This window comes from Limulus polyphemus, unplaced genomic scaffold (genome assembly GCF_000517525.1).
Source record: "Limulus polyphemus unplaced genomic scaffold, Limulus_polyphemus-2.1.2 Scaffold1099, whole genome shotgun sequence".
In the NCBI taxonomy this organism is placed as follows: Eukaryota; Metazoa; Arthropoda; class Merostomata; order Xiphosura; family Limulidae; genus Limulus; species Limulus polyphemus.
The window spans coordinates 310,391-323,675 of record NW_013666709.1 but is presented as its reverse complement, the minus strand read 5'-3'; the positions used below and the strand labels follow the sequence as shown (position 1 = coordinate 323,675).

General features: G+C 31.2%; 1 protein-coding gene across 4 annotated transcripts in view; it reads left to right on the top strand.

The window, feature by feature from the left end:
• Positions 1 to 587: 587 nt before the first annotated feature.
• The window catches only part of LOC106462125 (serine protease nudel-like), a 24,865-nt gene continuing 12,167 nt past the window's right edge, over positions 588 to 13,285 (top strand). The window contains exons 1-6 of one of the 4 annotated variants that reach the window (XM_013922014.2): positions 588 to 665; positions 1,463 to 1,489; positions 3,628 to 3,703; positions 5,174 to 5,266; positions 5,647 to 5,760; positions 6,393 to 6,564. In XM_013922014.2, coding sequence (XP_013777468.2) covers positions 1,487 to 1,489; positions 3,628 to 3,703; positions 5,174 to 5,266; positions 5,647 to 5,760; positions 6,393 to 6,564 — 458 coding nt within the window. In that variant the 5' untranslated portion in view covers positions 588 to 665; positions 1,463 to 1,486. Of the gene's footprint in view, positions 1,088 to 1,462; positions 1,490 to 1,849; positions 3,704 to 5,173; positions 5,267 to 5,646; positions 5,761 to 6,392; positions 6,565 to 13,285 lie in introns of all 4 variants that reach the window. The other 3 variants (XM_022389281.1, XM_022389280.1, XM_022389282.1) reach the window with 3 other exon arrangements.

The window sequence follows — 13,285 nt, the reverse complement described above, 5'->3', positions numbered from 1 at the left end:
GTACGTACTCACTGTGAAATTACTGTGAATTAAAAGTTTGTATCGGGGAAGAATAAACTGGGTTAATCAAGAAAGGACTTGTATCGCTGAAGTTTCTCGGAAATAATTTATACCGGAAATTAACAAACAAGGAGATATGTAACAATACGGTACCCCTGAAATGAGAATAGAAACAGAATAAAACAAGTTTCGTTAAAATCGGGCCACGGGTTACCGAGTTAGCGCCGTTTTTCGGGTCACTTTTATAAAAATTTCTAACATTGGTATTTTTACATCACACTGCCGTTCGCGCTCTTTACGAAACTTCTTACTTTACTTTTTTAAAAAATGAAATGGTCTTTCCTTTTACTCCCGATCAACAATCAAATATCTTTTCTGGAATTATGAATAACACGGATGGATTGAAATATTTAATTAAATTATCTCAAAATAAACCCTCAATTCGGTGCAATATTAAAATTAGCTTGAATTCTTCATAATCTCTGAATAATGGTTGACCCAACGGGCCCCCTAGTGGCACAGCGGCATGTCTGCGAACTTACAACGCTAGAAACCGGGTTTCGATACCCGTAGTGGGCAGAGCCCAGATAGCCCATTGTGTAGCTTTGTGCATAACTTCAAAACAAACAAACAATTGACCCAACGGGTTACGGTGGTCTAGTTAGGTACTAAACTGCTTTAGTTAAATTCGCGGAAAGACTTTAATCAAATATTGATATTGGGTTTACTACAGTGGAAGTTTTATTTATTTAAAGAAAGCTTTTGATATAATCCTCCACAAAATCCTTTTTAGCTAATTGTTTATTTGGGGTACTATAGGTTCCTGTTTAAATATACAACAAATGTATCTTACAAATCTTACACAGTATGTTTATTTCTTGAAATATAGCACAGATTTACTTCCTGTTAACTGTGAAGTAACTACGGTTCAGGCCGTTTAGTTCTAGGACCGAGTTTGTTTTCTACTGCACATGTATATTAATTATTTAACATAATTGCAGTTAAAATTGGCAGTGAAGTTTTACGCTGATGATACAACCATTCTTCGTTGTAAACAAGCCTTGCAAACTTCGTGCTAATTTTAAAGGTCATGTTATACGAATATGCTAATTTATCAATGATGTTCATGAAAATCCTATGCTAATTCATTACTAACGTTTTGTCCACATTTAACTATAACTAATTGCTTTTTTTTCTGTTTAAGTGACTGTTAAGATTATACAGGCTCTTTCAGGGGCCTTAACTTCGCTCTACTTATTTGCTTTGATATTGTTGGACTAAAACAGCTGATACAAAAGTTCAAGTGCTTTAATTTACATTATTCATCATTATTACAAGATTTATGTGTTGTATTTTGTAATCTACAATTTCTTATTTTATTTTACTTTTTTGTTAAATAATCTTTGAGTTCAATATTCAAAAGGTACAGAATGTATGAAATTTTATTATTTTGTATATATAGGTGTCACGAAACAACGCCTTTCCTATGGTATGTTATGGATTACTTTATATATCATATTTGTTACCTCGTTGCTTTAATTAACTTTTAAGTGAGTTTGACTGATCGTAAGTGCTATACAATTTATTGAAAGTAGGTGACTAAAATCTATAAAACCTTAACCGTGGTTGAATAAAAAATAATATATGTAACTGTAAAGAAGAATAACACTTCTGTAATATAGTTGAATATTATATTGTATTAATAATAAGCTCCAGACCAAAAAGTAACTAAACATCTGAGTGCCAGTTTATTTCTGTATTAGTGTATGGAACATTTCAGTATTATAATTTACTAATAACAATTTATCTGTTCAAACACTTATCATTTTACGTGGTGCTTGTGTTACAGCAACAGAGTCAGCACCGAAAATTGGACGCTTTATTCTCAACTTGCCACAAAATAAAACCATCACAAAGATTTCTACTACCAATTCAACATTGCACACATCCATACTCATTTCTAATTCTCCATCATCTTTTGCGTCACTTGTTAAAAAAAATGAAAGTGAGATCATTCACAATGGCCACAGCTCTGTGTTCTCAAACTTTTACAATATCCTGCCCTTGTGGCCTACTTCAACATTTGAAACAAAAGATGAACTTCGTCAACATCATCACTTGCTTTCCACTTTTAGTCAAGTTGATATATATTCATCCATTTTTTTAGCGGAAGAAAATTCTAGTCCATTTGTTGATCAACTAGTGGATCCTTTGTTTAATACTGAAACTGTGATTTATAAATCACTCATTCCAAAGGGACAGGAGACATCAGCTGAATTCAAACAAATACTGAAAAGTGAACAGTGGAGCTATCCCAGCAACAATAAACTACAGCCATTACCTACATATAAATTTGAACAATATGCTAATGAATCAACAGATAATTTAGTTAATAAAACCAATCTCTTCAAGGGTGAATTTCCAGTGATCTTTGATAACATCTCACCAGTGATTTCAAGGTTTTACATTCAAACAACACATGATTCTTCAAATGAAGATATACAGGCACCAAAGCATTTGAATTTGATGTCTTACTCTACTTTTTATTTTAATAAAACAAGCAGTCAACGAGATGACTGGTTGAATTCTACAACATATTTTTATAGTAATCAAATTAATATATCATCCCAGGTTGACATAACTAACAACTCTACTTTATTTCACTCTGATAATCTTGATAGTCAATTTGTCCACATTTATGGTGACCAGATTACAAACACACCTCTAGTTAAAATAACTACAAGTACAGATTCATTTCCCTCTGATCTCCAGAGTGAACCTGTCAATATTTATAGTAACCATAACATATACTCACCTCATTTGAATGACCTAAAAAATAAATCTGTCCCCCTTAATAGTGACCCAATTAATCATTCACCTGTCAGTAAGATAAGTGCAAATACTGATTTATTTCCTCCTGATATCCAGAGTGAACTTGTGAATCATTTTAGTAATCAGAATACAGACTCACCTGTCAATAAGATAATTACAGGTTCTGCTTTATTTTTATCTGATCTCCAGAAGGAGACTATAAATGCTTATAGTAATCAAAATACATACTCACCACTCATTAAGATAGTTAAGAATTCTGCTTTTTTTCCCTCTAATCTCCAGAGTGAACCTGTCAATGTTTATAGTGATAAAACTCAAGACTTGTCTCTCATTAAGGTAATTAAGAGTACTGCTTTATTTCCCTCTACTCTCCAGAGTGAACTTTTTAATGATTATAGTAACCAGAACACAAACTTACCTGTCATTAAAATAACCTCAAATTCTGGTTTATTTCCCTCTGACCTACATGGAAAACCTCTTTATGTCTATCCTTTTCCTAAAATAATCCCATCAAATTATTCTACTTTAGTAAGTTTAGCAAATATTAAACAATTCCAAAATACACGAGAAAAAGGTTGGAAGGAAAGCACTCATATTGAAAATAAGCATAAGCTAAATGAAAATCCAAAGTTTGCCCAGAAACATAATGTAGAATCTACATCAGAGAACCCTAAGACTAAGAACGTGATCAGTATTGTTCGAATTGTGTCAAGTGTGCATGTTTCCTTTGGCATACCACCTGTCCAAAATACAATCACATCTGTTAACAAAGAAATTAAACCTGCTCTTCACAAGGTGACTGCTGCAATCAAGGAGTCTTCCCACGACATAAGTCAAGTTGTAGGAACTGAACATTCAAAGTCTAATACCAGTAAGTAATGTTAGCCATGTTAAAGGTGGTTTTAAAATGAAATACTGTGATTTTGCTGATATGATGTAAAACAAAGTTTTTCTTTTGTTTCTTACATCATTTATCTTAAAAATACAATAACTTTTCTATTTAAATTTTAGTTTTAGTGGGTTATAAGAACAAAATATTGGTATGGAAAACATTAATAAAGTAATTAAATGTTTTATCTAAAATTTTGCACCATAGGATCTTGACAACCTTAATCTTTTTTCTAGAAACAAATTGAAAGGGATATAGTTATAAAGCTTCTCTATTGTACAATATTTTTTGTTTATTAATTAATTAGTAATGTATATTTCTTCTTCAAATGATATGTTTTCTGCTACTGCAACACAGATTCCTCTTGAAAACTGGTAACTAATGGATGGATTGACACTTTGTATATACTAGTGCATAAGGTTTTCATGTCATTTATCTTATGCCGTGCCGTAGAAACTAAGTTTTATGTCACCTTGGAAACTAACAAGTAGATTGATAGCATTTGCTCATTGGTATCAAAGCTTTAATATGCAATATGCTCTCTCATATTGTTCTTTAAAGACATTAATTTTATCACCATGGTAACTAAGGTGTAGTTTTATAGTTTATGTAGGTTAGTGATAACTTTTTATTATATAATTCATTACTTAAGGAAGTACTGTGGAAAGAGTATTGTTATTAACATGGAAACTGTATCTTATTGAGTTGTTAATGTAATGTAAACAGGGGCAGATTGGCCCACCAGGACGTGTACTGGGCAATTGTTTGGTAGGCTTGTGCATTTGATGCATTCTTAGAAATTTAGTTCAAATTTTAATTGTTTAGTCAGTATGCAGCATGTGATATTGTCTTTAATGCAAGTCTGCTCCTGAATGTAAATATTTATTGTAGTGATGGATCTTATGATTATAGTTTGTTGTATATACACATACAACACACACACATATGTCATGAAAAAGAAAGAGTAATTAGCAGTTGAATATATAACAGTATACTAGAGAGTCTATCTCCAACATGTTCTTAAGAACTTATAACAGAAATAATTTAAACAAGGCCCTTTTATGCACTATCAGAAACCTATTTATAAAGGCCATTTGGGATAAAACAATAAAATGTTCATTAGATTTATGTGGTTTGCTAGAGGTAGTTTATGACTAATAGATGATGTCATGGTTACTTATTCTACCACAATAACCTGGATAAGGTAAACTCTGGTAGAAATTTATTTTAAAAAATGAATATACCTATCAAAGTTAACTGCTAAGTATATCCATGCTTTGAAATGAAAATCAAGAGAAGCTGGGAGATTCTAAATCATTATTTTCTAGCTTTGTGTTGTACACTTAACATCACTATAAACTTCTTTCAATAGACTGTAATCACAAAAATATCTAAGTTATTCGGTTGTTATGTTAGCTCTCTAATAGAAATAATGTGTTCTCTTTTCTCTAGCTTGTGTGGACTATTTAGAGGCTGAAGGACAACATAAAAAATGTTGTGATGGTATTGTTGACTGTTGGGACTACAGCGATGAAGTTTTGTGTAGTAAGCTAACTTTTACATACAGCTGGTTCTTTATTATCAGGCAGTCAAAATTAATATATAATAATATTTGTATTGAGAATCTAATTTTAATCTCTACCTTTATTATGACTTCATATCTTTGATCTCACTGAAACAAAGTGAAATAACTTATTAGCTTCTTTTATTATAGTTGTCTTTAATATTTTCTAAGGTTTGGTTGATGTTTGATCTTTCTATCTATTATCAGCTCAAGCAACATAATACTCTCATGTCTCTTCTATGCCTTGTTTTGTATATGAACCTTTTGTATATCAGAACTCCCAAATAATTTAGAACTTTTTTTTTATATTTCTTGCACATTTGATTCTTGGTTGATTATTCTGTTTTTTACTGACTTTTAGACTGGTGCTCTGCTGGTCAGTTTGTTTGTCAAGGAGCTAAAATGTGTATCAGTAACACTAGTGTCTGTGATGGGTTTCAAGATTGTCCATTTGGAACTGATGAAAAAAACTGTTGTAAGTATGATATTCATATCTCAACATAACACAGTTGTCAATCGAAATAACACAGATTTTCAGTGTAGTTCTATGAGAAAAAATATGTAGTTATAATCTCCAAAGATTAGAAGATTAAATCTCAAAATGAATTAGCAGTAGTCAAAAAATAATTAGCTGAAAGCTCTATGATATATTTCAACAGTGTTATGCTAATAACATATTAAAATGTGTTGGGTATCTGTCAAAGAATACTTACATGAAGACACTGAAGATATTATTTTAAAGAGTTAAAAAATAAAGTACCTTAATTGAACAAACATAAACTAGCTCAGACCATGTTTTCAGAAAAAATTTTAATAGCGAACAGAGGAAATTGTTAAATTTACATTTGTTTGTTATATGTTTTTACTTTTGAATTTGATTTGTGTGGTTTTATTGTTATTTCTGTTTTATTTGATGTTGCACTAAAGAGTAAGCCTTGTAAAGAATATTCTTATATTTTGTCGAAAGCTGGTAATGCATGTATTTAAATTTTAATAAATTAAATTGAAACATGGTCAACATTTTATTCCACATACTTTTGTGTTTTTTTCTAAGTGTCATCTTATTTCTTGATGATTTAAATTGTTTGTTTAATTTATCTTCTACAGTAAAGCTTGCAGCAGAAAAATCTACAGTGTTCACCAACTTCTATCAGAAGGAAGGTTATGTACTGGTACAGAAGCAAGGAACATGGGGTAAACTATGTGTAGAGAACATGCTAAATATCTCATGGGAGATTAATGAACTTGGGCAAGCACTTTGTCAGGCATTGTCTTACAGGTGGATACATATCTTTCATGTAACTATTTATATCACATATTTTTTATGCAGTAATATGCACTCTATAACAGAGTAGTTTCTTACACTGTCCATACATGTATGTATATACTCTATTTGCTGTATGTACTCTATAACAGGACAGTATATTACACACTGACATTTGTTGTATATCTTTTAAACCATATTACTTTATAACAGGGCTGTATCTTACACATTGCTACTTGTGTTGTATATTTTTTATGTAATCATATTACTCTATAACAGGGCTGTATCTTACACATTGCTACTTGTGTTGTATATTTTTTATGTAATCATATTACTCTATAACAGGGCTGTATCTTACACATTGCTACTTGTGTTGTATATTTTTTTATGTAATCATATTACTCTATAACAGGGCTGTATCTTAAAAAAGATATACAACACAAGTAGCAATGTGTAAGATACAGCCCTGTTATAGAGTAATATGATTACATAAAAGATATATAACACAAGTAGCAATGTGTAAGATACAGCCCTGTTATAGAGTAATATGATTACATAAAAGATATATAACACAAGCAGCAATGTGTAAGATAGTGTCCTATTATAGAGTATATACGGACTGGAAAAAGATATATAACACAAGTAGCAATGTATGTAATCATATTACCCTATAACAGGGCTGTATCTTACACATTGCTACTTGTGTTATATATCTTTTTCCAGCCATATATACTCTATTCTAGGACACTATCTTACACATTGCTACACGACTGTTTCATTTAAATTGAATATGAGAGTTATGATTTAGATTGTTATAAAGCATGAGTGTTAAATTATTTTTAGAAGTGATAATTTATCACAGGTTTGATTACATAACTGTTTACCAATTATTTGTTGTATAGTTCAGTTGTTGTGAATTGATGTCATGTTACTCGAATCTTCTAACTTTTTCTCATTGTTTCATTGAGTATTGTTACACTATAATGTCTTGTAGTGTGTAGAAAGTTCTAGGACTCAGTCAGGCAATATATATAGGCAACCAAGCTAGTGCAAGTTAAGTTAATGAGAGTGAAAGGAAAAGTGAAGTTAGACTACTTGTTAATTAGCCATAACAGGTGATTTCTAAAGTGAATTTGACAGCTTGTATTGTAAAAACTGAGATAGAGGAGAATAATTTGTCTTTTCAAAGGGGGGTTCTAAAGTAATTGAACCCACTTCTGTGGACTTTGACAAAAAAGAGATAATTATTTAAAGCTGTGGATACAACTATGATAACAAATAGTGTAACGAATTTTTGTACATACGTTTGACTTGTTTTGAATATATTATTTTAAAATAAGTGGATTGTGTGCTGTCCATTTATTGTTGAAATTTATCACTGACAAGTCAGATACCTACTGTAAAGAATCTGGCCCTATATCTTTTACGTGGTCTTATAACATAGTAACATCTTAGGTTGTTACCTATGCTGCACTTCTTTCACATGACTTTATGTATTCGGTATTTTAAGGCAGAACATGAAGCAAATGGAGTTTGGCAGTATTTGCAGAGATCAAGTAAGTTTGACTCAACCCAAAAAAAAAAACAAGATCACACAAAATGTTCATAAAACAATAACACTTCTATAGAAAGAATAATAATGGCCATGTGATCTTGTGGTTGAACAAATCTTGTTATTGTACAACAAGAATATGATTAATGACTCTCTTTCTAATGGGTTGTTTTTTGTTTGTTTTTTAGAATATGACTACTGAAGCAGTTTCGAAGTTCTAGATTTGCCTGGGGTAATATTACAATCTCCAAGCTCCATTATAAAACTTATTACTTATAGAAAGAAAAGGGTGGCTACAAGTAAAAAACCAAGTTGGCTCATAAAGGGTATAAGGGATAAAATTAAAGAAAAGCATCACAAATTTAAGAAATTGAAATTGGCTGGTATGATGGGAGGTTTAGAGGATTATAGAAGATCAAGAAAGTTGGTCAAACAGGAAATTAGGAAATAAAAAAGGATATATGAAAATGGTTAGGTGAAAATATAAAAATTAACAATAAGGATTTTATTAAGTACATTAAGGGTAAACAAAATGTTAGGATGGGGTAGGACCTTTGAGTGATAGTAAAAGAATGCTCATATCTGATGATTATGAGATGATTGAATTATTAAATTTTGCTTTTTCTTCAGTTTTTACTAATGAAGATTTAAATAATATTGCTCATCTTGAACAGTTAATAGATGGAAACTAGATCAAACAAATGATCACATTAATTCTGAGCTTATTAAGAAAAAATTGGGAAGTTTGAAGAATGATTAGGCTCCTGGGCCAGATAATATTTCCCCAAGGATTTTGAAGGAAGTTAAGGATTGTATATGTGAGCACTTGCTACTATGTTTTGTAATCCCTTGAATAGCGAGCAGGTGCCAGAGGATTGGAAGTTGGCTAATGTTACTCCTCTTTTCAAGGGAGGTGATAAAAATTGTCCCACTAATTATAGACCCATTAATCTTACATCAGTTGTGGGAAAAGTTTTGGAAAGTCTGTTAAAAGATGCTTTGCAAAATCATTTAACAAAGTTTAGAATTTTTATTGGATAGTCAACATGGTTTCACTAAGTGAAAATCTTTTGATATTCTTTGTAAAGGTTAATGCTTATGTAGATGAGGGTAAAGGTGTAGATTGGTGTATCTGGATTTTCAGAAAACATTTTACAAAGTGCCACATGAAGTCTTGTAAAAAAATATCTCTATAAGTATGGGAGATAAGTTAGGTAATTGGATAGAAGAGTGGCTGAATGGAAGAAAGCAGAGGGTTGTTATAAATGGGGTAATGGAGTTCAGTCAAACTGGATTAATGTCACAAGTGGTGAACTTCAGGACTCAGTCTCAGGACCTTTGCTCTTTTTCATTTACATCAATGACCTAAACGAAGGAATGGTCAATAAATTACTTAAATGTCCTGATGATATTAAGGTCTTGGGTGTTGATGGCTGTAAAAAAAGATTCTGCTGCTTTACAAAATGATTTAGATCATTTATGAGTTGGGTGAATGAATGACAGATGGGATTTAATGCATGTGGATTATAATCATTTGAATTATAAATATAATTTGGATGGAAATAACCTTAACAGTGTTATGAAATAAAGGGATCTTGGTGCATTGGATGATCAGTCTCTTAAGCCATCCAAACAGTGAGCTGGTGCTAATGGTAGGGTAAATAATATTTTAGTTTGTATCTACATAAATATTGAATACAAATCTAATAAGGGTATAATTGCATTGTATAGGTGACTGATTAGGCCCCATTTGAAATATAGTGTACAGTCTTGGGCTCCTTACCTTAGGAAGGACATAGAATTGTCAGAAATGGTTCAGAGGAGGGTTACTAGAACGGTGCGTAGGACGGGGAGGTTGTCATATAAGGAGAGGTTAAGATTTCTGAAATTGTTTTCTCTTGAAAACGGAAGAGTTAGTGGGGATCTGATTGAAGTGTTTAAGATTGTTAAGGAAATTGATGGTGTTGATGCATTATCTTTTTTCATACTTAATGATTAAAATGGTAGGACTAGGGAACATAAATATAAATTTAAGCAGGGTAGAAGTTATCTTCAGCTAAGACAGTTTTCTTTTTCTAACAGGGTGGTTGGCCTTTGGAATGGATTTCCTTCAGATGTTGTGGAGACAGTAAATTTAAGTGAGTTTAAGAGAAAGCTTGATAATTATATGAATGATAAAGGCTGGCCCTAAGGGTGTTTATTATTATTATTATTATTTTAATAGTTTTAGTTTAGTTTAGAGGATGGACAGCCTAGATGGACCAATACGTCCCTTGTTGTCTCTAAACATTATTTTATGTTATAATTTCCAGAATGTCAAATCACATGTCATTAGGCAGATCCCTTAGCAAACAAATCATGTATCTCTGTGTACATGTGTAAGCAACATACCAATAACTCATTAAAAATTGTTTTAAAGATTATCTAGCAAGTTCACCAGATATTGAGATAAATATGTTCTTTGACTATCTTAATAACCATTCCCTTGCAAGGGCAGTAACAGCCCTTTTCAAAGGTAGGTATATTCATTATATAAGATTATATTTTTAAAAACATTTACCTGTACAAAAATGTTGAAAGATTGTATGATTAAGATATATTCATGTTCTATATATTATAAATTGGTTAAGTTTAAAATTGCTTATTACATTGTCATGTTTTATGTATTGGCCAGATTCTTTACAGTAGGTGACTTGTTGGAAATAAATGTCAACACTAAACAAACAGTGCACAGTCCATGTGTTTTACAATAATATATTTAAACAAGTCAAACGTATATACAAATGTTCTTTACACTGTTGGTTGTCACAGTTCTATCCAGAGCTTTAAATGATTGTCTTCTTTTTGTCAAAGTCCACACAAGCTGGTTCAGTGAGAACACAGTTTGACAAGACAAATTCTTCTTCTTGCAAGACTGTGATAATTTCACTTTAAAAATTGCCACTATACAATCCTATGGCTAAACTCACAATCATGCAGTCTAGATCTATCTAACTCTCAAACTGAATTTTTGATGTGTATTTTTACTACAACAGAGGTCAAGAATGTTCCACACACTACGAGATATTATGATGCAATAATACTCAATTAAAACAATGAAAACACAGAAGGTTCTAATAACATGATGCATTAATATAACAATCACCAATTTACAACGATTGAACTACACAATGTATGTATGATTCGTAAACAGTTACTACACAAAATTGCGATAAATTATTGCTTCTAAAAATAACTTTAACACTCACATTAAACTTATACAGTCGTGTATATTTAACATACATGTACAAATGAACAGAGGTTGTCCTATTGAATTGTTTTTGTAGATTGTTATTCTGAAAATGGCAAAATTATTATAGAGTGATGACAGCAAATACAACTTTAAGCATGATTTTTTTTTACTCTTAATGAACCAGTGTCTAGAAATGTAATGATGAAGAAGTGTATGAAATTTGTATATGGTAACAGTTTTTGAATACTAACTTGTACTTTTAACTTATTGATAGCTGTATCCTTATCATTAATTTTCCACATGACACAGGTAAAATTCTTGATGAATGAAAAATCAATAGTGTGATCAATATTTCAAAAAACAAAAAAATCAATGAAAGATTAATTAAATTACAGACCTATTGGTTTGATTTCTGTTGGTAGTAAATATTGGCACTATAGTCTTAGTGTCCATTTATAAAAATACTGAAATGTTAGTGTTTAGCATATGATACTCATAATAGTTTTAGAAAGGATTTTGACTTAATCCACAAATTACTGACTCGTTTACATACTTTTAACTACCAGTATGGTCCACATATTGATCATATTAAGTAATATTTTTGTTTTTACCTGTCACAGTACTCATTGTGTAGAACTTAATGAAACATCTGTTGAAATTACTCATTTTTAATGGAAATCACATAGGGATCGAGGCAGTAATTATTAGACTTAATTTCAGTAGTGATGGTATTTTTGTATTTGTATTACTCGTATGTTATTAGGGATCCTGTAACCAAAAAGTCATGGGCCCACAAACAATTTGATATATAAATAGTTTGAAAAAGTGTGTTTAAAAGTCTGATACAGTCAATAATTCTGGTTAAGCTTATTGGAAAGTTTTGATAAGGCTTCTGCATTTTTGGGTGAGAAGATGAAAGATTTTTAACATGTACTCAATAAAGCCTCATGTAGCTCTGTGGTAAGTCTGCAGGCTTAACAATGCTAAAATCGAGTTTATACTCATGATAAGCATAACACAGTTTGCCCATTGTGTAGCTTTGTGCTTAACATCGACCAAGCATTTAATAAATCTAATGTGGAGTTTTAAAGAAAATTATTTTAGTATGTAGTGTCAGGAATTGTTTACCAGGAGTTTGCATCATTTTCTCAGATTTAATTACTTTGATATGTTTCAAGCAAAATAATGTTACTTACATCAATTGAATGAAATAAACCTCTTGCTTATACTGTAACAGGGTGGGAATAATTCAAAACCTGGTGGTATCCACTAGGCTACCAAAAGGTTCTAGTTAAATCCATTTCATAACCAGATGGCATTCATTAGATTCTATCTAAACTTAGCCCAACCAGATAACATCCAGTACATACCATTTAACTCAGTCCATAAATAAATCACACCTGGTAGATTTCAGTTAAACCTATTTTACAAGCAAGATACAGTTAACACATTCTGCTCAAACCAAAATCATAACTGGAATGTCAACCAGTTAAACCTAATTTACAACCAGATAACGTTAAATAAATTCCATTTAAACACAGTTTTCAACAAGGGTACAACAAATCAATTGAATTTAAACTCAATTCACAATCAGTTAGTAACTAGTAAATAAAACTATAGTTAAACTTAGTTGATAACATGATAAATTCCAGTATATTCCAGTTAAACCCATTTCATAATCAGGTAAAATGTGGCAGCTTCTAGCTAAATCAAATTCAAAAACATATGACAATTGGTAGATTTCTTTTGAACCCAATTCACAATGAGATGGCATCTAGTAAATTCCTTTTACTCCCAGTTTGCAATAAGATGACATCAAGTGTATTCCAGTTATACTAAGTTGACGAAATTACATCTAGTAGATTCCAGTTGAAACCAGTTTACAATCAGAATGTTAGGGGACATAAATATAAATTTAAGCAGGGTAGAAGTTATCTTCAGCTAAGACAGTT